General features: G+C 47.3%; 1 protein-coding gene across 1 annotated transcript in view; it reads left to right on the top strand.

Annotated features, from left to right (window-relative positions):
• The first annotated feature begins 4,015 nt into the window (after window positions 1-4,015).
• The window catches only part of si:dkey-34e4.1 (carboxyl-terminal PDZ ligand of neuronal nitric oxide synthase protein), a 28,043-nt gene continuing 5,482 nt past the window's right edge, over window positions 4,016-26,576 (top strand). Inside the window, exons 1-11 of the mRNA XM_062559012.1 lie at window positions 4,016-4,566; window positions 5,555-5,626; window positions 17,246-17,338; window positions 17,454-17,512; window positions 18,133-18,241; window positions 18,913-19,042; window positions 19,821-19,952; window positions 20,143-20,147; window positions 21,738-21,893; window positions 22,658-22,850; window positions 23,983-24,292. Of these exons, the coding sequence (XP_062414996.1) occupies window positions 4,462-4,566; window positions 5,555-5,626; window positions 17,246-17,338; window positions 17,454-17,512; window positions 18,133-18,241; window positions 18,913-19,042; window positions 19,821-19,952; window positions 20,143-20,147; window positions 21,738-21,893; window positions 22,658-22,850; window positions 23,983-24,292 (1,364 nt within the window). The 5' untranslated portion in view covers window positions 4,016-4,461. The remainder of the gene's footprint in view (window positions 4,567-5,554; window positions 5,627-17,245; window positions 17,339-17,453; window positions 17,513-18,132; window positions 18,242-18,912; window positions 19,043-19,820; window positions 19,953-20,142; window positions 20,148-21,737; window positions 21,894-22,657; window positions 22,851-23,982; window positions 24,293-26,576) is intronic.

Below are 26,576 nucleotides of genomic sequence, written 5' to 3'. Positions count from 1 at the left end.
AAAACATTACATTACATTTGCATAGATATCATGAACTGGAACATCTGAGTCTAAAGAACCAAACGGCAGGAAGTCGACACAAAACCCTCACACGAGGATGTAATGTTGTTGAGCCTGACAATGGTCTTGGCATTTCCAAAAGCCCACAGTGGATTCAATTTTAATAACATCGGGGCATTGTGCTTTATCTAAAAATATTTTTAAAAAAAGATCATGCATAATTGTAGTTGAACACAGAGCACGTCTCTCCTCTCTTGTGACCGCTGTGACTCATTAGTGGTGTTATGCAAAAAGATGCGAGTGCTGACAATGTAACCTTTGAATATAATAATTAACAATAAAAACAGATCCTTCAAATAAATCACAGGACATTTAAAAATAAAGGCAATATGCACTACACCATTCCGACCTAATGTGAGCCACAGTGTTTGTAATTTAGGATTAAGCTGCAGTTCATCTTAATGAGATGCTTTCTTTTTTTTGTCTCAATGTGTGTAAATGACACACGGATGCCACGTGGAACCAGGACTGTTACTACAGAAACTGGAATTAGCCCTGAAGATTCTAATCAAGCGTTTACTTCATTTATGTTGCTTTAGAGGACACAATACTGTTTGAAGTAATCAAATACCTGTTTCTTGGGCATATTTCTGTCTCATTTACAGATGTAAATCATTAAGATAACGTTAAGTTGACACAAATTCTTTAGAATAACTAATCTTCTTAAAGATGAAATTTGATTTTTGATTTTTTTATTTTATTGAAGATTAAGGAGTGGTAATAAATTTGGATTCTCCAGCATATTTAATTCATGTGCAAAGCAAAGTCTAATTCCCAAAATGACAAGCTATATCTTTATATATATATATATATATATATATATATATATACACTCACCGGCCACTTTATTAGGTACACCTGTCCAACTGCTCGTTAACACTTAATTTCTAAGCAGCCAATCACATGGCGGCAACTCAGTGCATTTAGGCATGTAGACATTGTCAAGACAATCTCCTGCAGTTCAAACCGAGCATCAGTATGGGGAACAAAGGTGATTTGAGTGACTTTGAACGTGGCATGATTGTTGGTGCCAGAAGGGCTGGTCTGAGTATTTCAGAAACTGCTAATCTACTGGGATTTTCACGCACAACCATCTCTAGGGTTTACAGAGAATGGTCCGAAAAAGAAAAAACATCCAGTGAGCGGCAGTTCTGTGGGCGGAAATGCCTTGTTGATGCCAGAGGTCAGAGGAGAATGGCCAGACTGGTTCGAGCTGATAGAAGGGCAACAGTGACTCAAATAACCACCCGTTACAACCAAGGTGGGCATAAGAGCATCTCTGAACGCACAGTACGTCGAACTTTGAGGCAGGTGGGCTACAGCAGCAGAAGACCACACCGGGTGCCACTCCTTTCAGCTAAGAACAGGAAACTGAGGCTACAATTTGCACAAGCTCATCGAAATTGGACAATAGAAGATTGGAAAAACGTTGCCTGGTCTGATGAGTCTCGATTTCTGCTGCGACATTCGGATGGTAGGGTCAGAATTTGGCGTCTACAACATGAAAGCATGGATCCATCCTGCCTTGTATCAACGGTTCAGGCTGGTGGTGGTGGTGTCATGGTGTGGGGAATATTTTCTTGGCACTCTTTGGGCCCCTTGGTACCAATTGAGCATCGTTGCAACGCCACAGCCTACCTGAGTATTGTTCCTGACCATGTCCATCCCTTTATGACCACAATGTACCCAACTTCTGATGGCTACTTTCAGCAGGATAATGCGCCATGTCATAAAGCTGGAATCATCTCAGACTGGTTTCTTGAACATGACAATGAGTTCGCTGTACTCAAATGGCCTCCACAATCACCAGATCTCAATCCAATAGAGCATCTTTGGGATGTGGTGGAACGGGAGATTCGCATCATGGATGTGCAGCCGACAAATCTGCAGCAACTGTGTGATGCCATCATGTCAATATGGACCAAACTCCCTGAGGAATGCTTCCAGCACCTTGTTGAATCTATGCCACGAAGAATTGAGGCAGTTCTGAAGGCAAAAGGGGGTCCAACCCGTTACTAGCATGGGGTACCTAATAAAGTGGCCGGTGAGTGTATATATATCTGTCTTATTGATCCCCTTGAGAACAGATGGAAAGCACAAATAAGGCTTTAAATGCCTCAATTTCAATTCATTTCATTTTTTATTTTGTATTATATTTCCATGAAAGTAATATGATTCCATGAATGATATTACTTTTATATTAATCAAGTTCTGCATGATTGTCCTACTTCCCCTGTTCTACATGAACAAACCCATAACCCTCTAACCACACTGTTCATGTTATATATGAAGTTAAAGACTATTTTAAAGGTTTATTTTCACATAAGGGCCCGTTTGATGAATTAATCAAGTTTATGATCAACACCTCTCTGCATTTCATTAATACTGCATTATCTTTGCATTATTCCTCCCCGGTGAGGCATCTTCTCTCACCTTAAAGCCAATAATCTTTCAATCTTGCTGTCGTGTCTTGCCATTTGAGTACAGCTTGTGGGGATTTAGTGACCTCTTTCTTGTATTAACAGATCTTAATTCATTGGATTAGCCAGGATCAGTCCGTATAAATCCATCTGCACTGTAACGCATTGTACTGTAGAAAATCTTTCTTTTAAATGTTGCACTTTTCATCTTGAAACAGAACTGGAAACACAAAATTCATTTTGACTTCAGTAACATGAGGAGAAATCAACAGAGGGCGCCATTGCATTATTAAAACAATATGTAATTGCTTTAAGTTAGTTCATTATATAATATTACAGAATGGCTCTTCTTCTGTTGGAATTGAACAGGCAGTGATGCTCCTCTTGGAGGACTTATCACTGGCCTGAACATCCATGGGATCAATGCTGCAGCTGCAGGTGGAAGCGCTATAAAGGCTTAGCATCATGAAGGCCGAGGCTCCCATTATTTCCACTTTATTACCAGCAGTGTCTGAGCGGAGATGCCATTCTGCAGCCACAAGAACCGAACTGTTGTTATCTACAAATAGAATCCTTGGGCCCCTGTGGGAGGATCTCAAGGACGATGCAAATGAACAAATGAGGATTGTGCGATGAATCTTCCCCATTTGATCATCATCATCATCATCTTGACTCAGTATTGCGTACGAGGAGCGTACTGAAAGCCGCCTTTTATAGTGAGAAGAAATAGCCCCCGGCTCGTTGCCTACAGAGGAATGACTGCATGACGCAACGAGGGAAACCAAAACCTAGATCTGGACCCCAAAAAAAAAAAACATGTTGTCAAATTCAGGGAATGTAAAATGACATGACGAAATATTCCCCAATATCTCCCATACTAGAGAATGTGGAGGAAAAGGGACTCCACATACTCATCAATGGTATACACAAACACTGAAACAACAAAAACACATGTATGAAAAACAATACTCATAATGCAGAATGGCCTCTGTCAGTATTAAATAGTTACTTTGACGTTGAGGTTCATTCAGAATACTACTGTACTTATTATGTAGCTCACTGCGTCAGATTCGATGAAATGACAAAACATGCAAAATCGTTATCTGCTAAAGAAGTGTAGTGGACCGAAAAGTAATATTTACTTTAAATATAAGGGATTTAAAATAAAAGTGGCTCATTTAAGTACTTGAGCAGTGGTGGAAGAAGTAATCAGAACCCTTAGAGTAGAAGTTTTATCAACTATGATTAAGCATGAGGCAGAATGACTCAGTCTCAAGTGTTAGAATAACATGTTGGAATGGAATATTCTTATGATACGGCTTCATAGTGTGGGTCCACTTGGCAGCATTATTCAGCTGTAGAACTCTAAATCCTCCACAGGTTCCCCGGCAAGACATATATCGAATCCCCCGGGGGGGGGGAAGACTGGGACTGGAACCCCCCCCCCCTCCACGCAGCTCCAGGTTGCATCATGCCTGGGAACTTTGCTCCAATGAGCGGCTCGCGTTGCGCTCTGAGGGGGGGGGAGAGAGGGGAGGAGGGGGGGCGGACGGGTGCAGCGCTGCTCGCCACCAACAGGACGAGATTCAAAAAGAAGAAGAGGAACAGAAGAACACACCGACGGTCGAGCAGCACCACCTGCGAGGGGAAAGAACACCGCTTCCTTACGCAGGACCCCCCCCCTACCCCACTCCAACACAGACACACACCGGGAGCTTTTGGGGGAGAAACAGGGAACCCGGTGTCTCGGTGCTTTGTCACCGCGGGAAAAAAAAGAAAGAAGGGGGGGGGCTCGAATCGGTCCCTCGAGGACGGGACCTTTTCTGGAGCTCCGAAGGACAACAATGGACTCGCATGGGGAAGGTAGGGTCTCGAACCCGGTCCTCACTACTCTGTTTGTCCGCTAAACACCGTGCCGGAGGAAGGTAGAGGGGAGGAGGGGGGGGGGGGGGTGTAAGGAGAGGTCAGGTGACCAGGCGCGATGCCCGCGCGGAACAGGTACAACCTGGTGGACGACGTCAAGGACTCGAGGTTGCCGCTGCACAACGACGAGGCGTACCACCATGGCATCTCCTTCCAGGCCAAGGTGAGTGCAATCAAGCCCCCCCCCCCCCCCCCCCCCCGTCACCCCCACGGAGGCATGGTCCTGGAGCAGGTGCACTGGAGCCTTTCAGCTGGGATCCACCATGAAGTTTGAACGCGTGGGGGGGGGGGGGTTTAGTGCTGCAGGGCCAATGGGGAATTGAAACTGAGCGAGATGTCTTTTTATTTTTAGAGCTCAAAAGTGAACTGAGTGTATTTTCAGGTTCCCCACCCCCCCCCTCCCCCCAGGTAGTTGAATTATTAACCTCTCAGGGAAAGCAGCTTTCAGATGTGAGTGACAAACACACAGCGACGCGAGTGTGGTGTGGTGAAATCATTCGTGTGCCACAGGTCCAAAGGTCACGCGGCGTGCCACTGCTTACCTTCTGGCGGCGTTCTCGTCTCTAGCTCGTTTTGTTTTTCCTCTTCCTCATCATTTATTTACTCCACGGAGTGTTTGCGAAAAAGACAAAACATCCCGAATACAAGAGCCCGCACAACTTCAACAAAAAACACAGCGGTAGGAAGCGATGATCTGAGGGCAGGTGGGGACCGAGAGCTAAACGTGACCCTTCCTTCCTGAGATATCATGGAAAAATAACATTTCAACCAATTACCTGACTATCAAGACACCCTGACATGCCGAATGAACGCACCTGAATTACATTTAAGGCAAAGAGACAAAGATTAAAACTTAATGTTTCTCACTTTCAAACATAAAATGCATCTCGACAACAAAAGCAACACAATCCTCACAGCTGCGTAAATAGACAAAGCGCTTCTTAAGAAGGCAGCGTGTCGTGTTTTTGTGTTTCCTGTTCCCATTGCTTCGTATTGTAGACGCTTGTACACAGTTTTTTTGTGTTTTTGGAAAAAACACCAAAACCTTGGGAGTGTGTGCCGCTGTAATGTGTGTGATAACATCTCTGACTGTGTGTGTGCTCTCCTAACGCGTGTGTGTGTGTGTGTGTGTGCGCAATGGTTGACCTCAGTACGTGGGGTGCCTCGACGTGCCCAGGCCCAGCAGTCGGATGGAGATCGTGGCCGCCATGAGGAGAATCCGGGTAAGATGAAAACATCTCACACACACACACACCCTCCTCCTCCTCCTCATCAGTCCTGTGCTGATGGCTCCGAGATGGAGGACAGAGACCTTTTTTAACAACGCAGTAAACACTCGATAGAAACATTGTGCGTCTGGCAGGTAAGCCTTGATATGAATAATAATAATAATAATGATGATGATAATTTGCTGACTAATGCGTTCGAGAGGCAGGGATTGACATCAGTGGCAGTTTATCAGAAGCGGACAAATCGAACCCGTTCTTCTTCCGCCTGTCACCTTGGATTCACTCCTTCGCGATCATGTGATCGTTTTCCGCCTCTCATCGTCCCGGCGGGTCAGCGGTTTCCCCCACAGGTCAACGCAGTCATCTCAGAGAGCCCGAGGGGGAGGTGGGTGGGGGGGGGGGGTTCTGTGATTCAAGCGTGACTCACGGTCTCGCTGGGTTCAGACGTGAGAAGCCTTTTGACCCGGCGCTGAATCTGCTGCAAAGAAATGTGATTTCATTTTGGCGAGTCACTCAAAAATCATCATGTTTTTTTTTTTAAGGCATTCAAACTTTTTCTTTGTATTTACCAAAGGCCTATGAAACTTTTTCATAGGCCTTTGTTTTGGGGTGTTAGTGGGCAGAGAGCGCTTGTTATTTTCTGCAAATCCCAAACTGACAAATCAATAAGGTTGTGAGAAGGAAGAAAAAAAAAAGAAAAGACACAAGATGTCTTCATTTAAAAGCTACAACCTCATTAGTGCTTATTCATGTGCGAGAGTGTCGATGCATTCGGGTTTGTGTATTTTTAGTTCCCTTGAGGTCCAAAGAAAGCCTCGGATAAATAATAAATGAATGAGTGTATTTAAGTTGCAGCCCTCAGACCGTTATAGAGGGTATCTTTGTTTTTGCATGGCTAATGAATGAAGTAGAACACTGCTGTATAAAGTCCTCTGTGACCCGTGTACACGGGATCAGCCTAAATGGGAAGGAACCTCCATGTTAATTACATATCATCAGCTGTGTTGAATGAAAGGTGACTACATCGTATGTATAGACTCCGTTTCATAGGCCTTTTTTTTTTTTTCTTCCTTTGGATGAAAGCCCGGCTAGCTGTTTTTTTTGTTGTTGTTGTATATATGCTAAGCTAAGTGAATTCATATTTAATGGAGTCATACAAAAGTGTAGTCAAAAAAGCGACTGAGCTTGTTTAGTTAGTTCTGGGGAAAAAGAGGGGAATTGGAATGGAACCGCAAGCAGAAGAACAGAAATATGTTGTCAGTGCGATGCGTAACAACAGTATATTGTATCCGTAGTATGTTGTAACGACAGCTATTATACAGGAAGCTGCTTCTGGAGCCAGCTAGCATTAGCCACTTTAAGCTAACGGTCAAACCAGACTGCAAGCAAGCATGCTTTTAGATGCAGGTTTCTATTTGAAGGGGGGGGGGGGGGGGAATTAGTTTGTCCCCAAGTCAAGGGCCAAGTCAAACGCCATTAGCTTTGTGTAGCGGGACTTTGACCGGCCTCCCAGACCTTTTTCCACTCCGAGGCGCCGTCTTTGATTTTAATAAAAGCGCAACCCTTCAGCCCGAGGCGAGGGATGGGCCGATGGCCGGTGGGTAGCACCGTTCCGGAGGGGAGTCCTGGAACCCCGGGCAGGTCCCCCCCCCCCCCCCCCTCCTCGTCCTCTGAGCCCTTTTGGTCTCAGCCGATGTGAGGAAACCGTTGAAGGGGGGGGGGCGAGCAGGCGGGGGAGGAAATGGCCCGGTACGAGCACCTGCCCTTCCCTCAACGACAAAGGGAAAAGACAACATTCTTGTGTCCCGCGGCGCTTTTCAGACAAAAAAACCCTTCTCCCATTATGGTTGACTGGTCCCACTGTGTTGGTTTATGAGCACTGGTTTCCCCCAGCAGTCCTGTTTGTATCCACGGATGTGTGAGAGCTGCTCCGTGGTGGGAAAAAAGAACCTTTTAGCTTTAATAAGATCGATTAACGAGGATGTCTGACAAAAGGGCTTCAGGATGTACTGGAACTTTCTCGGGGGGGGGGGGGGAAACAAACCGCTATCAAGAGGCCACTGGCTCCCCATGAAAGGAAACCCATTAAAGCCACTGCTGTTTTCTTCCTTCCCCTCAGCCTCGTCCTACCAAAATAGAACACCTCAATTTAGCCCGTCTCTGCTGCTATCTACTCGGTGCCGACAGGAATAGATTTCAGTGTGCATGCGTCCCCTTTGAATTTTGATCGGCCCTAATGGGGTTTCTACCCCCCCCCCCCCCCCCCCTCGCACGTCCCTCAGGAGGCAGCCTCCTTCCCCCCCCCCCCCCCGGGATGCAGAGGGTCTGGTATGGCCCCCCCGTCCAGAGTCTGTTTCGGAGCATCTCAACCTCATGTCTGGTGTCGACTGGAACCCCCCCCCCCACACCCCCTTCCAAAGTTAGACCCAAAAACAGATGATCAAACTACAAACACAAACACATCCTAAACATCAGTGAGTCACATGTTAGCATAAAAATCCTTCTCCCCCCCCAGCAGAATGAGAGCACAGATTTACTCGGGGGGTTCAGTGGGGGGCGGTTGGACGTGCGTGAATGTGGGATGTGAAATATTTAAGGAGGCAGGGTGACATGGGGGGTGGGTGGGGGGGGCATTGTTTTTATTCATGCCAGCTTAATGGCAGATGTACACGAGCATTGTGGGTGACCTACATGTGTCCTGGATTAGACGTGATTTCGGCTTTTGAAAGGGTGCGCTACTCTTTGTTTAACCAACCCCGACCCCCCCGTCCACCCGTCCCCCCCCCGTCCCTCAGGAGAAAAGAGGGTCCCATTCTTCTTGATTAACGTTGTCGTTTGAAAAGTGAGTCCCAACCCCGCGATGGTCGTGTCCTTCTGCGCGGTCGGGAGCAGGAAGTGGCTCAGTGGTCATAGTGGTCATAGTGGCTCAGTGGTCATGGTGGTCATAGTGGTCCCAGTGGAAGCTCCCGAGGCCAGCGGGGAACCACTGGAAGGGCTCGTTAGCCAACTCGAGCCCCTGGGAAACCCTCCTTACCCTCTACCGCACACTCTGGGTCCCTGAAACAGTCACCGCAGTGGAATCCTGCTCCGTTCACGCTGGGGTGGACGATTCATACTCTCAGTTCATGTTTTAATCCTACGTTTTTAGCGTGGGGGGGGGGGGGGGTTATTCTCTGCTGGAGTGTGCAAAGCATGAATCTGCTGAAGGGACAGCAGGTCTTTGCTCACATGGATGTGACGGACAGGTGGCAACCGGCATTGTGTCACACGCATGCAGACACACACACACACACACACACACCTACACACTGGTGCTTCTGCTTTCATCATCCGCCCCTAGGCAATGCTGTGTCATTTTCCGTGACACAATTAGTCAAGTCTTGCGTTCTAAGTAAAACGAGCCGGACTGAGGGATGAACTCACCCTGCCTGAAGGGCAGCCTTTTTCACACACTTAGCTCTCTGCAGCCTGGGACGTGTTTGTCAGCACTGTGATGGATACACGAATACGGAATGTGCCGTTTTGTAGTATTTCCAGTCTTCAACATCTATCTAACGATACGGCACAAGTGTTTTTAAGAAGACAAACGGATCAGACTTTCAGCCCGGGTCAGATGTATAAATGACTCCGTGGAGGAATAGTTGTCTACAGTGTAAATACACCAGAGGAGCTCATGGCAGAAAGTGCAGAGTACAAGGAGTGCAAACACCGTCACAAGGAACTGGACACGTGTGTTGATATACGGGGTGTGTGTGTGTGTGTGTGTGTGTGCGTACATGCACCATATATATATATATATATAAAGTCATGCAGTCCTGTATCTGTACAAAGGGAGAACAAACTCAAAGGAACATTTAACAATTTGATGTTCAAAACAACTCGATAGAACATATTCAGCTAATTTGGTTTCTTTAGGTCTCAGTTTATTTGTTCTTGTTGTTTTTTCAGCCACACAAGTTGTAGGGATGCAATGGTATAACATTCACGCTCCCCAGAGGCTCTTACTTACTTTGTTGAACAACAGCAGGTTTATTTGATTAGTTTGAGTGATCTTCAAAAACGTTGGATGGAGGCCCCTGAAATGTGTTACAATCATCCATATTCCCCAAAAGATTCATTATTGTGATCCACCGATCCTTTTGGCTGCTGCCATAATTAGGTTTAAATTTAAATTTGCAAAGAAAACATTTCCTGATGTTTATTCATCATGTTTGCCTTGTTATTTTTAGCATTTAGCCTCACTGGATCACTTTTAATCAAAAGTGTAATTGAAACTCTCGTTGCAAGTGGTCACATGCTACAATAAAAATGATATTGCTATATGGGATGTTGGTTTTTGTGTCGTTCTCTCTTTTAACGAATGGCACTTTTAAAAAAAAAAGTGGTTCTTTCTCAGCACGAGTAGGCAGATGAACTTGGTGCGTTGTGGTTGTCGTTTTTGTTGGATAATGATTGACGAAACTGCATTGTCACAGGGATCTTCCGTTGGCATCTCGGGACTCGAGCTACAGCGCCAGGTCGTACATCTGGTGCACGTTTCGTTTTTTTGCAACGTTTATTACACAATGGTTTGCACCTTGTTAGTCCACGCGGCGAACGTGCCAGTCACTCAGATCAACGACGTCTCGCTCTCGTCACCTGTCAACTTTCAGTTGTTGGTCGTGCAGGAGAGTGCCGTTTGGTGTTGTTTACGTAACACACCGCTCTGCAGGGGGGGGGGGGGGGGGGATTTGAGGAAGTGTTTTGCTGCGCTCGTTGTTGTCTTCTCCGCACGCATCAACCTTTTCAGGGCAGACGCGCTGAATGGATAACGAGGCAGGAGACACCCCCCTGAGCCGCATATTCATATGCACTCGAGGCATTTGCATATTGTTGGAGCGGAATTTCCCAAACTGTGTAAAAAAAAAAAAGGTTTTGTTGTGCCTCCTTTGAATAATTTGATCGCAATTGCATTTCATTATAATCTTTGACTGGTTTCTCCCTTTCTGTGTGTGTGTGTGTGTGTGTGTGTGTGTGTTTGCGTGTCACGATGAAGCTCCTCTGATGTCCCTCTGCTCTTTCGGCTTAATTGTCACCGTGTGATCTGTCACAGCCGGGAACACGAAACAAGACAGGGGACTACGTCCTGACTTTCCAACATTACAAGGGCTCCTTCCCCCCCCCAGCTGAATGTATTTCTGAGCTGACCTTCAGTAACCGTGGAAATGAGACCCGTGTCACCAAACGTTTGGTCCTTTTTTGGGGTAATATCACGTGGCACATGGATCGTCTTGGTCATAAATGTCAGGGTTTGGGTCTGCTTCCTGTTTTATTTTGTAGTTTCTTGTCTCTTGTGTCCCTGGGTTAGCTTCACTTCCTGCCTTGTCCTGTGATTGCCTGATTGTTTCCACCTGTGTCCAATCACCTGCACCTCCCTAGTGTATTTAAGCCCTGTGTGCCTGTTGTCCCCTGTCGCTTCATTGTTTCCTGTCCCGTTTTCAGGTTGGTGTATGTCGTTTTTTTAAAGAAAGATTAAAGAGCACTTTGCTTGTTGGCACTCTGTGTTTGAGTCCTCCCTCCCTGCCTGCCTTCGACCAATAAAACGTGACAATAAAAGTGAATACGGTCCTTTGATTCTGCACAAAAAGATCCGTTTGATTGCGTCTTACCTGCAGCATTGCATTACTCAGGATTATTCACGGAGAACCACCAAAAACCCAACTTTGCTTCCATTTTTTTTATGCTATTGTACAATAATTTCTCCGCCAACAAGTGCGGACAAGCTGGGTTGAGCTGTCATCAATCAGTGGCGCAGGGTTGCCCAACCTCCCCGTTGTCGAGACAAGTTGCTGACGACGGGTGGGGGGGGGGGGGGTGCAGCATGCCGCGCGAGAAGCCGTCTCCGTCCTCCCAGACACGGATTTAAGCAACTCATGACTGGGCTTTATGAAAGCTCTCTCGCGCTATTAAAGCTTCTTCCAAAGGGCTTTTTGGGGACATGTTTGCACAGATGGCGACCCCCGAACATTTACCCCCCCCCACCCTAAAACCAGGTTAACATGTGGTTAATCCGGCGGTTGCATTTGGCCTTCAAACCTCACATTGTTTCATTAAATAGTTCATCACCTAATTTCTTGTTCACCCCCCCCCCCCCCCCCCCCCTTTGTTTCCTTTCATCATTTAGCGCCTTCGCACCAGCTCTAAAGTCTCTCCGGTAACACAAAAAAAGCAACACCCTATGAAACGTGTCCATACCTGCATCTTCAATCAATGTGTTAATCTCTTCCCGGCTTCCAACATGTCCTCATATGGTCAACGTAGCGTTTGCACGGCGTACGTATGCAGATCGCTGATGGTTGCCCCCCCCCCCCCCCCCCTGCACTGGGCGCCGAGGGACTTAAGAGCCTGTGATCTGACAGGGTTGGTCCTGGTAATCCTATTACTCTGACTGCTGCTTTGAGCCATGCTCAGCATCTCTTTTTTTTTTCTTTTCTTTTTGCCATGGACTCACAATGATATGCAGCTATTCACATCCGTCGTTGGCCTCGGGCTGGTGTTACGGCCGAGGTCGTTCATGTCGGGTTTAAAAGATGGACACAAGTGACAACCATTTAATGTCCAGGGAAACTCCCCTTCTCGGTGCTTGTACACTTGTGTATCTGGAATGCCGCTTTTTGAGGACCTGCCTAGTTCAGATTTGCATTTAAAGGAGACATTTCACTGTCTGGTATTGTAATAACTGAAGAAGATTAAGGTGTCTGCAGGTGTAGTTCTGCCCTCCTTACATTGTTATGTTATTAAATAATTAAATTTTAATTAATTTGAGTGTCTTTGTGAGTACACCCGTGGATGCGTGTACTTGGTGTGTCTGTGTGTGTGTGTGTGTGTGTGTGTGTACACGTATTCTCATTCAGAGCCAGTGTTTGGCATCCTCAAGTCGCTCCTTTTGTATTTCCCCGGCGTCCCATGTGACTGACCCTGAGTGCGCGCCGTGTGACTGGCTCTCCTTTTTGTCTGGGGCCTGTCAGCGAGTCGCTGGGCCGTGAGTCCATTCTCGCCCTGACGAGCCCAGTTTCCGGCGTACTCTTCAGGTCCACTCCGAAAGAACCAGCATCCGTGGGGACCTTTGCTTGACCTTTCTGCATTGTCATGAGATGATGTTCGATTAAGTGTTTTTTTTTTTTTTTTACCTTGGTCCAGAAGTCAGAACCTTTCGAATTGAGTAAGAATAATGAAAGTCATTTATCGAAAGAAGTCACAGCTGTAGCTCCCAGGACGGAGCTGGTGCTGCGTCGGAATATCGGTCCAGAATTGTGTCTGTGACCCGCTGTCGCGGAGAAGCCCCCCCCCCCCCCCCCCCCACGTTAAGCAGCCCTTCCTGTTGGCGCCGTCCCTCCCACAGGACCCGGGCCAAACAGACTGGAGCCCAGGAGTCCAATCCATAACGCGTGCACTCGGGCGGAAACCACTCACGGAGGCACTAACCCGCCAAGCCTCCAACAGACACACTGCTTTTTTTATCTTTTTATTTTTTTAATGTCCTGGTCTTGCTCTTGTATCTTTATTTATTTTTTTTGGTTTCGGCACGACACCCGGCGCGCGCACCATCTACAGAGACCCGGCCCTACTGGGGCCGAGCCAAGGTCGTTGTCCGTGGCAACCGTCGAGGTAATTGCTCCCTTATCACACCCCCCCCCCCCCCCTCCTGCTGACTCAAGATGAGCGAAGCCACTTCACGCCGGAGGTTTGGGCCTCGGTGGCGTCGGGGGAGTCGCTCCATCCTCCCCCGTTTTGGCCTTGAGAGGAAAATACCACCCGCAGGGGGGGGGAGAGAGAGAGAGAGAGAGAGAGACTGGTGGAGCAGCAGTGAGTAGAGCTCTTGATTCTTGGGACTCTCTTGAGGTGCTGCCTGCTGGATTGTCAAGAAAACAAAATGTTTTCTTCACATGAAAAAAAAAACCTCGTGGTTTGAGTGGAAAAATGAAGTAACATCTAATTTCAAATTGTTCCTCTGCCCCCCCCCCCCACCCTCCTCCCCTTGAGATAACTGGGAGGCTGTTTCTCAGCTCCCAACAGTCATCTCTTTGTGTACAGAACTGGGGGGGGGGAAGCAGGGAAAATCCTTGGAACTCCCCAAATCCTGTGCAATTGTAATGAAGGGGTTGCTAGGTTACGATCTATAGGGCCTATTGTGGACTCCTGTATGGCTTTAGCGGTGCTACTGGGAGCATCAATGACCCACAATGCACCCCACATTCCGCTGCTTTTCAGGATGGAGGATTGGGGGGGGGGGGGTAGCCCATAACGTCTTGTTCCAGGATTTAAATCCTACTAATTGAAAAATCCATAAATAGTTTAAGTAAAAATAATGTGTATATATATATATATATATATATATATATATATTTCTTCTCATCCAACTTTTCTCTTAAGAGCCGCATGAATCAAATACGATTCACTGACGGCACCGCTGGGCTTTTCATTAAGTGGCTGCCGACGGATACGGTTTTGGAGCCAGGCAGTTTAGCCCCAGCATCCGCCGCCGAACGGCTGCAGAGACCTTTATCCTGGAACTGAGGCCCCTCCAAGAGAAGGAGAAGGAGGAGGAGGAGAGCACTGGAGCTCACTGGAGGATCTTTAGATTTGTTTTTGTGCGCGCACCACAACTGGATCCGACTTGTTTGTGTGCATTCATACCTGTTGAATAGTTTGAGGGCAGAGTCCGCCTCCCGCTCTTTACACCCGAAAGAGTTCTTTAACATGTCTTTGTGTTCGCTGTCAGTCCGAGAGGTCGATAAGAAGCCCAGTATCCACCTCTGCTTATCTGAGCACACAGACTGGGTGGGGGGGGGGGGGGGGCAGCCTGGTGCCTCCAAGGACGCCTGTGACTTAATGCCACTCTAAGGTCTCTATTGCTTGGCCATAGCTTCAGATTCAGTGTACAAATATGCAACATGAATCTCCTTTACAAAAAGCACAGAGGCTCGTTTCCAACGGTTTACAGAACGCATTAAATGCGTCTGACCGCTCGTCTCCCCCTGGTCCTGATCGGGCAACGTGCTCGTCTCTATTCACCGAACCACCAACGCCCCCCTGGGAGCCGCCGCGCCCTTCTCACCGACACGAGAGAGCGAGAGAGAGAGAGAGCGAGAGAGAGAGAATATAGATTGCAGGGGAGCGTCGGCTCAAATTTGTTCCGCCGTCTGGAAAGACTGATGAGTCTGGCGGGTTTTTAAAATGCACACATCCAGCCGGATAAAAGGTTGAGAGAACGGGCTTCTACCTTTTGCTGCGGCGCCGCAGCAGCGCCGGAGGCCTGTTTTTTTTTATTTTTTTAAAGACGGCTCTTTGACGTGTGCGTCTCAGAACTTTAAGTCCTTTGCGCGCCTGTTCTGTTCACGCATTAGTCATATTAGCTTTTTACAACGTGTGTGTGTGTGTGTGTGTGTGCGCGTGTGTGTGTGCGTGCGCTCTTCTCGTGCCTTTCTGAACGTTTTGACACCAGGTTTCTGGGGAACATGTGTCATAGACTTTTGAGGTGTTTTTTGCTGATGATGATGATGATGAAAAGAAAACCGCAACAATGAAAGTGCATTAAACGTCTGAATATTTCAAAGCACCCGTCACTTAAGCAAAGAAAATATAAAAATTTCATACTTTGAATGAAGTTGCAATATCCCACTTTGCTTCACTCGAATGGCGGCATAAGCTGCGGCGTATGGAGGGGCCGTGGGTGTTGGTTCTGAGAAGGTTCTGACGCAGGTGGGGCGTGTTTTGTCTGGGATTTAGTAGCAAATAGGTCGTCTGCCAGTGGAAAAAAGGTCACATTGCCACGGAGTTCTTATCTCTAGATTAGTCCTGTCTGGTATTCAGAGCTTCCAAACTATCAAAAGGCAAAACTTGATAATAAACAGTCTTCATTACCGCTGCCGATTTGAAATGTCAGAGAGTGTCGGCAAATTTCTCGTTTTGTTCAAGATTAAAGAACTCCGAGGTCGAGCCCGTTGGGTGTTGATCACGTCTGAGAGGCACATCTTATCGGGGTGTCTTTACTTTCCCCACTAATTAACAAGCGTTACGAGAGCTTGTGAAGTTCTTTGGGTCTCGTTATGTGGAAAGACGTGATGTCAAAAATACCTGATAATGTACCAAAAGCCCACCAATCACTTCGTAGTGGGATGCGTAAGTAATTTAAACAAGAAAGCACGAAAACTGGAGTTGAGAAATGTGCTTAGCCGACATTAATAAGCACCAAGATAAAGGTTTAATTTATTAGCTTGAAAAAATAAATGTTAACCGAGTTTTCAAGGTAAATGAAAGTTACACCTGATACTCTTTTCCTTTGAATTTTGATCTCTTTCAATTTCATCTCGTCTTATTATGTGCCCCGGATTAAACATAATAACCTCAACATCAGGGTTCATCGTGAGGCAGAGACGAACGAGGCTCTTTGGTTTCACACTTTTCTTTCTTTAATCTCCCACTGAACCACTCAGCATTTCCCCACTCCTCCTCCTCCTCCTCCTCCAGCTCCTCTCTCCTCTCTCCTCCCATCCCTGCGGTGCGTTTCCTCCTCTCCCTCCCTGAACCCATTCTGCATTTAATCAGCTCTCTCAGGATTCTGTTCTGTATAATTAGAGACTGAGAGTTTAATCACCCCATGATCCGGGGCGCATTTCAAACAGACCCAAGCGAGACGTCGGCACGAGGAAATGTGGAACGTATGGAAACGTGGGAGTCGGTTCATGGCGTTTATTTGCCGTTTTACGCTCTCCTTCAGACGATGACGTCACAGCTCAGGGGCTATTTCATCGTGGCGCCTGGGAGGTCTTATCATTTCCTTTTTATCATGTTCCACTAATTTATCCCCGGGAGGCTTTGTGTGGCTGGAGGGAAAGGTCACAGTTTGCAGGGTGTCCTTACGTAACACAACAGCTGTCTCCTCACCTCCTCTGCTTTTGTCTCATCTGCTTATATCCCTTAAACCCCCCCCACCCCCATCCTCATCCCCATCATCCAGCTAAAGAATTCACATTTGCTGTGTAATTACAGAATAGAGTTAATAGAAGTTGTCCAGTCAGAAGCTGAAGCCAAAATGGAAAATGGTTAAAACCTTTTTACTGTTTAACTCTTATTTCTGCACAACGAGGTGTGGCTCAACGGTTTGACACACATTGTAGGTACCCTTCATCGGGAAGCATTCTCCTAGTTCCTCAAGATTACTCACCCTGCCCTTTTAATTATTGAGCTTTTCCCGTGCTACGCTAAGCTAACCACCAGCCGGCTCTGGGCTCACATTCAGTGCACAGATGCGACATTTAAAAATGTCTCTACATGGTCACCTGATCACTTCCTGTCACTTTCTATCGCCCTGAGTAATTCACAGGATTAATGGGCGAGGCAGCTGTGTTTACACCAACAAGGCATTTAAACACTTTAAAAGAGCACAAAGGAGGCCCTGTTTATAGGGTTCAAAAAGCTTCTGAGTCTGAGTGAAAAGTATAATTCACCTAAACAAATCCCTCATTTACTGCCATGCGCTTTGTTCAAAGCTGACTTATTTAATGCGGAAAAGATGGAATACTATCTAAATGTTTTATTCCTACTGGATTATTTTTTTTTTTGTCTTCTTAGTATGAATTCAAGGCCAAGAACATCAAGAAGAAGAAAGTCAGCATCGTGGTGTCTGTGGACGGAGTGAAGGTGCTGCTGAGGAAGAAGCAGAAGGTAAATATAAAAACCCCTTTTCCTTCTTCAGTAACAGTTAAAGTTAAAGTTAAAATCTTTTTAATACGAGACGCGTTACCGGTGCTTCGTCTGTCTCCCCCCCCCCCCCCCGCAGAGGAAAGAGTGGACGTGGGACGAGAGCAAGATGCTGATCATGCAAGATCCCATCTACAGGTCGGTGCAACCAACTTCTGAACATGTCCCCCCCCCCCCCCCCCCCTCCCCCTCCCTGCCGAGTGGGAAACACATATTACATCTCGCTATTGTTGCCAGGCGGGACGCACTTTGTGGAAATTAGACCTCGACCCCCCCGTGGACGAATCTTTGCAGGACTGATGTGCTCGAATTTGCGATGCTGTACGTGTCAGATGCATTTTAAAAGCACAGCGTTATGAATTATCTATAGCCTCGGCCTGTACTTGGTGGAGCATATGGGTTTTGGCAGGTGAAAAAAAACTAAAAGGTAACATTTTTGCAAAATGTAGATGGCTTGAAACGAGCAATTAGCTAACACGACCGCCTCCTTTGTGGGAATGGAAAGGAGCAGGCAGCCGGCACGCTGTGTCACGTGACTGTCGGGCAGATGATGGTCATCATTTTTATGGCCCGGTTCCCGGGGGGAGTCGTTTTGTAGCAGCGACGCTGCAGTCGGACTTTTTGCTGCAGTGTTTGCTGGCAAGAGCCAAGAACGATACTGTGAACATTCCCCCCTTTTGCATTTGCAGTCGTTAGGCATCAATATTGAACGATTTAACGATATTTTCTTTATTTCGATTTGGTGTCATGTTTTCCAGGATCTTCTACGTGTCCCATGACTCCCAGGACTTGAAGATCTTCAGCTACATTGCAAGAGACAGTTCCAATAATTCCTTCAGGTGCAACGTGTTCAAGTCAAAGAAGACGGTAAAGGAAAAAGCCGTCTCGCACTCGTCCCCCCCCACCCCCCCCCCCCCTCCGGCTCCCTGGATATAAATAACATGCAGGGGGCATTGCCATCACCGAGGGGAGAAGGAATAGACCTTTTTCTATATAACCGCAGCGTCACTTGGCCTTGGAGACGTAGTACACGTTGTGCATTTTGAGTGCACGTATTCCTCTCACTACTCCATCTGCTGCTGCTCCTTTTACTTAACCCCCCCCCCCCACCCCGTCTTGCTTAGAGCATTGTGGGACTCACCCAGTGTAGATTTGACAAGAACACACTTCCAAAAACTGAAGGTTTTATGTATTACACTGTTTTGCATCAGGATTCATTTCCTGCTCAGTCACTGCATATTTTGCTTTCTGTTTTAATTAATGTCCGGGGGCTAAATTCATTTCCTGTGGCTCGATCCACAGCCTGCAGTGAACACCGAGTAGATAGAGGTCCCTGGTGACTTATTAGTGTTTAATTGACCAAACATGACATGAACGTTGGCGCGTTCGCTCCATCCGTGGATCACGACGCAGGATCCCACCGTTGAAGCCACCCGTTGTGGCGTTCGATTGCTTGTTGTCGGGTGTGTTTACTCCAAAACAAACGGGTGACCTTTCGTCCGCCTTCCTGTCACCCCCCCCCCCCCCCCCGCTGACAGTCGCAGGCCATGCGCATCGTGCGCACAGTGGGTCAGGCCTTCGACGTGTGCCACAAGCTCAGCCTGCAGCACGCGGAGCAGGACGCGGACGGAGAGAGTGAGCGGTCCACCGAGGAGTCCAGCGGGGACGGTGAGCTCCGCCTGAGAGGGTTCTCCTGTTTGCACACTGAAATAAACCCCCACATTCCAGGGATCCCTACATCCTAATGTATTAAAATAAGGTATTTAAAGGTAAGAATCCTGGTCTCGTGTCTAGTCACAGAGAAGCACGCTGGAGTGCTAAAACACACGTTTTAATCTTCAACACCTGGTGTCTGAGTGATGTTTTACTCTTGGAAATGGGATGTTTATGAGCATTTTGCTGCTCTCCGCAGGCTAAAGCTTGACCGGAATTTAATTACACGCCTCTTTGTAACCTAAATGGAGCCATTTAACCTCACTAGCTCATTAATTCTGCAAAGCCATGGAACAGCAACAAAGACAGATGTCCGGTTACACTGCTGGTTAAGAATATTGAAGAAACGACTCCCAGCTTCATCTGGAATTCGAGTGATATCTGAAGCATCGTCCTTTGTTCGCTTCATGTAAGATGGGGGGTGACGATGATTACAGCTGTAACACGAGGGTTGATTGCCGATGTGTCCAGTAATTACTGTAATTTGCACAGTGAATGAATAATTGCCTCGCTCTGAGCGACAGTTGTGTGACAGGCGGAGAGGATCATGTGGGGTTACTGTGCATGTGCACCAAGAAGCATTCATTTAAGGTTTAGTTATCTCCATGAAGCCCCCCCCCCCCCCCCCCCCCCCTGTTTGCATGCTTTTTATACACCCGTACACTGTTTTTACGTAAACCCCAGAGGCAGTGGCGGCGTTTTTTCCTTATTGTCTTTGCGTCTTCCTTCGCAGGTCGTAAGCTGACGGGGGCGGAGCAAGGGGAGGAGGAGGAGGGGGGGTGGGGAGGTGGAGGACAACAGCAAACCGGGAGGAAGACAAGGGGGCGAAGATCCTTCCGCTGGCACCTCCCTGTGCGAAAGGGCCGTGAGTGAAATTCTGCAGAGCCTGGCTGAGCTGAAGGTGGTCAAACCGGGACAGACCATCATGGTAAGAACACACGGACGCGCTGACACTCATGCGGCCCACGTGTCATTGGTCACGTCCCACCGCTGCGTTCAAAATGGATGAGGAAGACCCAATGTGTTCTGCTGGGTTTGAATTCCCCTCGAAAAAGTGAAAGTAACAGCGAGACTGGAGACTTTTTTTTTTTAAAACGCGGTTATTTCCACACCTGCTGAGTCATGGGCTCGGGGATCGCCCTGCATTATTAACAGGAAGTCCGACCTAACTTAAGTGACTTCAGGCTAGCTACGTCAGCTGGCGCTATTAACTGCTGTACCCTTGACTGAATATCATTTCAGACATATTACAATAGAGAGGAAACAGATGCTGGGATAAAGCATAATAAAAAAAAAATGATGTTCAGTCGTCGTGTCGGCTGATTCACATTTCTGAAATACATGCTGCTGCGTCGGCAACATTCCCTGAGGGATATCTGCCTTTAAGGCAGAGGATGAAGCGTTTGGTTGATTGGTCGCCAGGGGACGACGTCTTTTGAAAAATAAGCGGGTCGTCAAGCGCGGTGGCGAAAACTGCCAAGTTGGCAGCACCAGGATGCAACATTATCATCTTTGAGTGTTTGTTTTCATACCTGCGTTCCAAGCTGTGTTCCTTACCACCCGGCTAAGCTTAAGGGCGGCCTCGCATTCCACCATCTCCAAGCGCGGACGCCGATGATGATTTCAGTCTGAGATGTGGCAGCCCTTTCGATCCTTGTGAAGCGAGTTTGTGGCTGATCTTTCTTTGAGTGTCACAGGAGGGAACGATGCAAACGTGGAGCCTTCGGTGTGTCGTGGTGCTTCCACCGGTGGACAAAGCTGTTATCATGCTGCTAAAGAGAGAGAGAGAGTTGGATTGGAGAGAGAGGGAACCTTAAAAATCCTGCTGGCTGTGAAAGGGAGGGCACTTAATCCCCCCCCCCCCCCCCACACCATCCCTCCCAAACCCAGTCCGTTCCGTTTGATTTGTGGGAAACGCCACCGTAATCCCGTTGAGGGGTTCAGAAACATCCTGCTCTGTGGAGATAAGGGAGGAGAGAGTGATGGAAGGAGGAATAATCGGAGTAACAGAAGATACATATTGCACAGGCTGCTGGTTGTGTTGATCGTACACAGGTAACACCAGGGTGGACAAAACGAGATTCCATTAATAGGCCCTGAAGACATCATTTCACAAAAAGCTTTTAAATTAAAATCATTTAAAAATGTGGTTTTAAATTGAGTAATATGCTGTTCCAAAGTTCCAGTTATTACTAATTTATGGTATTTTTATTTTAGCTCCTCTCAATAGCAGAGCTCAATTAAGTTTGGGAGTGTTTGCTCAAAGTGCCTGGCAGGTGCCAATCAAATCCTGATCAAATCCCACCCACAAGTTGAATCATGCGTTTTTTTCCCCTGATTAAAATGTCTCTTTACTTTTAAATGCATGTCATTTAAAATGTCCTTTTTATTAAGCCAATTAAATACTGAGGAACCGGGCCCTCTCTTGACAAGACGCCCTTTCAGAGAAACTACACTGCTGTAGTTTACGATGTGCTACTCCGCCCTCTAGTGGTGTGGTGAAGCAGTTGCACTTCGCTGTCTACCAAAGAGAGTTAGCAGTAGCACTGCTATGACTTCTTATAACTACTTATAAGCAGAAGTATGTGTCAGAATCTCTCTTCCCCCCCCCTCCCATCGTGATATTCGTTCGCCGTGTGTCTGTGGTCAGGACTTTGATCGAAGGCCCCTCTTCACCGTGACATCCCAGGGCGTCGCTCCCGGCAGCCCCGGCTCCCTCACCCCGCTGGCGTCGCAGCACTACCTGCAGCTCCTGCAGCAGCAGCTGCAGCAGCAGCAGCAGCAGGCGCAGGTGGCCGTCGCCCAGGTGAGAGCCAGACCTCAGAAACATCATTAAATATCATTCTACAACTGGGTTACTTCATATTTTCTCCACTATATTTGCGTAGAGAAAGAGTGGAACAATTAATGGAATACCAAAATAGTTCATTATCTTGGTTCTTCCACAATTGCACATTGATTTGTATTCTCTCTTTAAGTGCTTTAATTACTTACGTTAACATTCATCATCGTCTTTGCGCTTATGGGCAGCTTATTTGAAATCAATAGTTCCTCTGTAGGGGAACCCAATAATCAATAATGGAATTGATTGAACTTGAGCCTCAAACGTTTTTAGTGAAAGCCAGTTTACACTCACTCTTTTTTCAATTATTGGAGATCAAAATGCCGAAGTGGCTGAGCGCGACTGATTGATTCGTATTGTCTTTACAGGAATGAATTATTAACCTTTTTTTGATTTGGCTTATTCAGGGAGATCGATGATCTCTGAACATTTATCCCTCCTCAGGATATTAAAACACTTTCTATTTCACAAAATCACACAGATCACAACATTGTTGAGTCGGTGTTTGACACTAAAGCCCCAAAAAGCAGTGTGAGCTGTCTGATGCTCTCCCACTAGGGGGCAGCACCAACTCTGTTATGGAAGCGCAAACATATTTATATGATCCGGCTCATTACACTGCCATAGGAATACAAAAGATATATATAAAAATATGAACATTTCATTGGATTTATTTTCATTTTTTAATATGAATGAAATCCCACCAACACTCTGTCCCTGCGCCACAGGTGCAGCTGTTGAAGGATCAGATGGCGGCCGAGACCGCCGCCCGCCTGGAGGCCCAGGCGCGCGTCCACCAGCTGCTGCTGCAGAACCGGGACCTGCTGCAGCATCTGGCCCTGCTGGTGCAGCAGCTCAAAGAGCTGGAGGCCCGCTCCCCGAAAACGCAGCCGGGGGGGCAGCCGCAGCGGGAGCCCGGAGGTAACCGACGGTTTCCCCCTCAGACGAACTGGTGTCCGGTCATCGTTCGCCGGGTTCATTCAGCATGTATCAGTGTATTTATAAAGCCGCGTCCTCCGGATGTTGCTGTAGACTCCAGTGGGGGGTGGGGGGGGGGCTTCACTTTTCTTCTTCACTTTTTTTAATGGCCCGAGATGTCTCGATTGCCACGTGAAAGGGGGCTCTGGGGGCTCTGGGGGCTCGGTTAACGAGGACTAATGAAAAGCACTGGTCGTCGCTGACAATGAAGAACGAGCGGGAAAGAGAGCGAGTCGGTGCTCAAAGAAAATTTCTGTTTCTTTCTGTTTTTTTACAGGATAATCATTTCACAAAAGCTTCTCCTAATTGTGTTTGTACAGTTAATTAAGGTCTGTTTGATTCAAAGGTCGGAGGTTCACGTTTAAAAACGAGTTGCATGCGCTCATTAAATGTTTCTTATTATTACACTGAAGGGAATGTTGTGCACGTGTTTGATTGGGACGTATTGATTAAAGACGGCAGTAACAGGATTGCACACCATCCCATGCGTTTTTCAGTACGTACAGGATGATGTTTATTTAAAAATAATCCACCCACAGACCGTAAGCATTATGTAATGAGCAAAATTCCCATTTACTATCCAACTGAAGGCAATCCAGTGAAACAAAGTAACACAAATGAGATTTTAGAATATTATTATTCACAGCATATTCTACAATAGCGTCTCTATACTAAACAAACAGCAGATTATATCATCACCGTGGATTTAAAAACACATTCTGTCGGCATTACCTCACACTCGCAGATCGTGTTCTCAGTAGGAGTTTGATATTTTTGTTGTGTCGACTTTATTTTGGTACGCACACAAAAACACGCGCTTATTCCCAAAGGAGGATTTTTGGTGGAATGGGTGGATTTACAGGAGCTGAACAAAACGGTCAGTCTAACCGCACACAGACACACACACTTTGGGCGGAGCCGAATAACCTCTGACACGGCGGCGCTAATTGCTCCCGCTGCCACGGCGTCCGCTCCTCAATTCTTCTCCGACAGTTGGAGAGGGACCTTTTGGGGAGGAAGGAGAAGAAGCCGGTCGCTGTTGAATCGCGTTTGATCCATCTTCTGCGTCCCGCAGGTGGTCAACAGTCCCTGTGCGGCTCCGTGTCCACGGCGGCAAAGGCGCAGTCTCTGAATCTGAAGAGTCATCAGGACCAGACCGTGGACCAGCTCATCACCTCCACGCCTGCATGGCCGCGCCAGACCTCCTCCGCCCAGGCGGGCTGCGGCGAGTCCTACCTCAACCTGCTCAACCTGGAGAACGGAGCCGCGGTCGGAAGGGATCTGGATCCCTTTGTCAGGGCCAATGGGACGGCGGACACCAAGGGGGGCTCGTGCAATGAGATCGTCCCGTTCACGTTGAGGAACTCTGCCAGCATGGATGAAAAGTAAGATCCTTATCCTTTCTATATTTGTTATTTCTGACCCACTGAATGACTGTTAGTGGCTGCTGAAGGTTGATCACATGTGGTTTATTCAATCACAGATTAAAGATTAGATAAGGTCCATGAGAACCTTGTCCATGAGAACCACATCCATTAGACCCATGTCCATTAGACCCATGTTCATGAGAACCACATCCAGTAGACCCATGTCCATGAGACCCATGTTCATGAGAACCACATTCATGAGACCCATGTTCATGAGACCCATGTTCATGAGAACCACATCCAGTAGACCCATGTCCATGAGACCCATGTTCATGAGAACCAAATTCATGAGACCCATGTTCATGAGAACCACATCCAGTAGACCCATGTCCATGAGACCCATGTTCATGAGAACCACATCCAGTAGACCCATGTACATGAGACCCATGTTGATGAGAACCACATTCATGAGACCCATGTTCATGAGAACCACATCCATTAGACCCATGTCCATTAGACCCATGCTCATGAGAACCACATCCAGTAGACCCATGTCCATGAGACCCATGTTCATGAGAACCACATTCATGAGACCCATGTTCATGAGAATCACATCCAGTAGACCCATGTCCATGAGACCCATGTTCATGAGAACCACATCTAGTAGACCCATGTCCATGAGACCCATGTTCATGAGAACCACATCCATGAGACCCATGTTCATGAGAACCACATCTAGTAGACCCATGTCCATGAGACCCATGTTCATGAGAACCACATTCATGAGACCCATGTTCATGAGACCCATGTTCATGAGAACCACATCCAGTAGACCCATGTCCATGAGACCCATGTTCATGAGAACCAAATTCATGAGACCCATGTTCATGAGAACCACATCCAGTAGACCCATGTCCATGAGACCCATGTTCACGAGAACCACATCCAGTAGACCCATGTACATGAGACCCATGTTGATGAGAACCACATTCATGAGACCCATGTTCATGAGAACCACATCCATTAGACCCATGTCCATTAGACCCATGCTCATGAGAACCACATCCAGTAGACCCATGTCCATGAGACCCATGTTCATGAGAACCACATTCATGAGACCCATGTTCATGAGAATCACATCCAGTAGACCCATGTCCATGAGACCCATGTTCATGAGAACCACATCTAGTAGACCCATGTCCATGAGACCCATGTTCATGAGAACCACATCCATGAGACCCATGTTCATGAGAACCACATCTAGTAGACCCATGTCCATGAGACCCATGTTCATGAGAACCACATCCATGAGACCCATGTACATGAGAATCACATCCATTAGACCCACGTCCATGAGAACCATGTCCATGAGAACCATGTTTATGAGATCAACATCCATTAGACCCATTTCCATTAGACGCATTTCCCTGAGACCCATGTTCATGAGAACCACGCCCATGAGTGTTCATGAGCACCGTACCGTGGAGTCAGTGTGCTACATTCAAAAGTGTCTTAGACACACGTAAAAACATGAAAACCACCAAAGTGCCATCGGCATGTTCTCATCTCAACGGAACTATTCATCCATCGTTTCCTTCTGCTGCACCGGTGGCTTTGTGCTGCAGAGCCACCTACAAAGCGTGTAGCCTTCAGAGTTATTAGTGGAGAACGGCCCGACTCAGCAGAAACGGCCTGCGGCTAATGAAAGTGAGGCTGTAATCGGGGGGGATTACAGAAGGGGGGGGGGTGGGGGGGGGGGGGGGGGGGGGGGGGTTGGGGCTACGCAAACAAAGCAGCCGGGTTTGGGCTTGAAAGAAGGCGTCGGAGCTCGTGTGAATTTGGGAGGTGTGTTTTTTCCTAAACGGGGGTCTTTGAGCCCCTCTTTCTCGCCCCACTGTGCTTTCTGACTTAGCGGCTGGATGTGGTGGCGTGCAGCTCGCCGAGTGGAGCCACTGCATCTAATTACTTTTGGATGAGCCTTTTAATCTCCTTCAAAACCGTAACAAAAGACCAGCTATGGTTGGAAAAAAAATGTGACATTTGTTACATTGAAGCGGCGCAAACGCTTCAGTCCCCTTTTTCCCTTTTTTTTCCCTTCTCATGCTCCTCTTCTTCCTTCATTTCCTCTCCTTGCTTTTCACTACCTTTCTTTCGGGAAAGAATCCGCAGCCAAGAAATAGAAATGTCTTAACGCCCCGCCCCCCCTCCCCTTGTAATTGCATAACAACTGACTTCAGTTTTTTTATCTGAGCATTTTGTGTTCTGAAGCGGCTCCCCCTCTCCACAACCCCCCCCCCCCCCC

This window comes from Pungitius pungitius, chromosome 18 (genome assembly GCF_949316345.1).
Source record: "Pungitius pungitius chromosome 18, fPunPun2.1, whole genome shotgun sequence".
NCBI classification, from domain to species: domain Eukaryota; kingdom Metazoa; phylum Chordata; class Actinopteri; order Perciformes; family Gasterosteidae; genus Pungitius; species Pungitius pungitius.
Note: the sequence above shows the minus strand (reverse complement) of the source record. Positions and strands in the feature narration are given on the sequence as shown.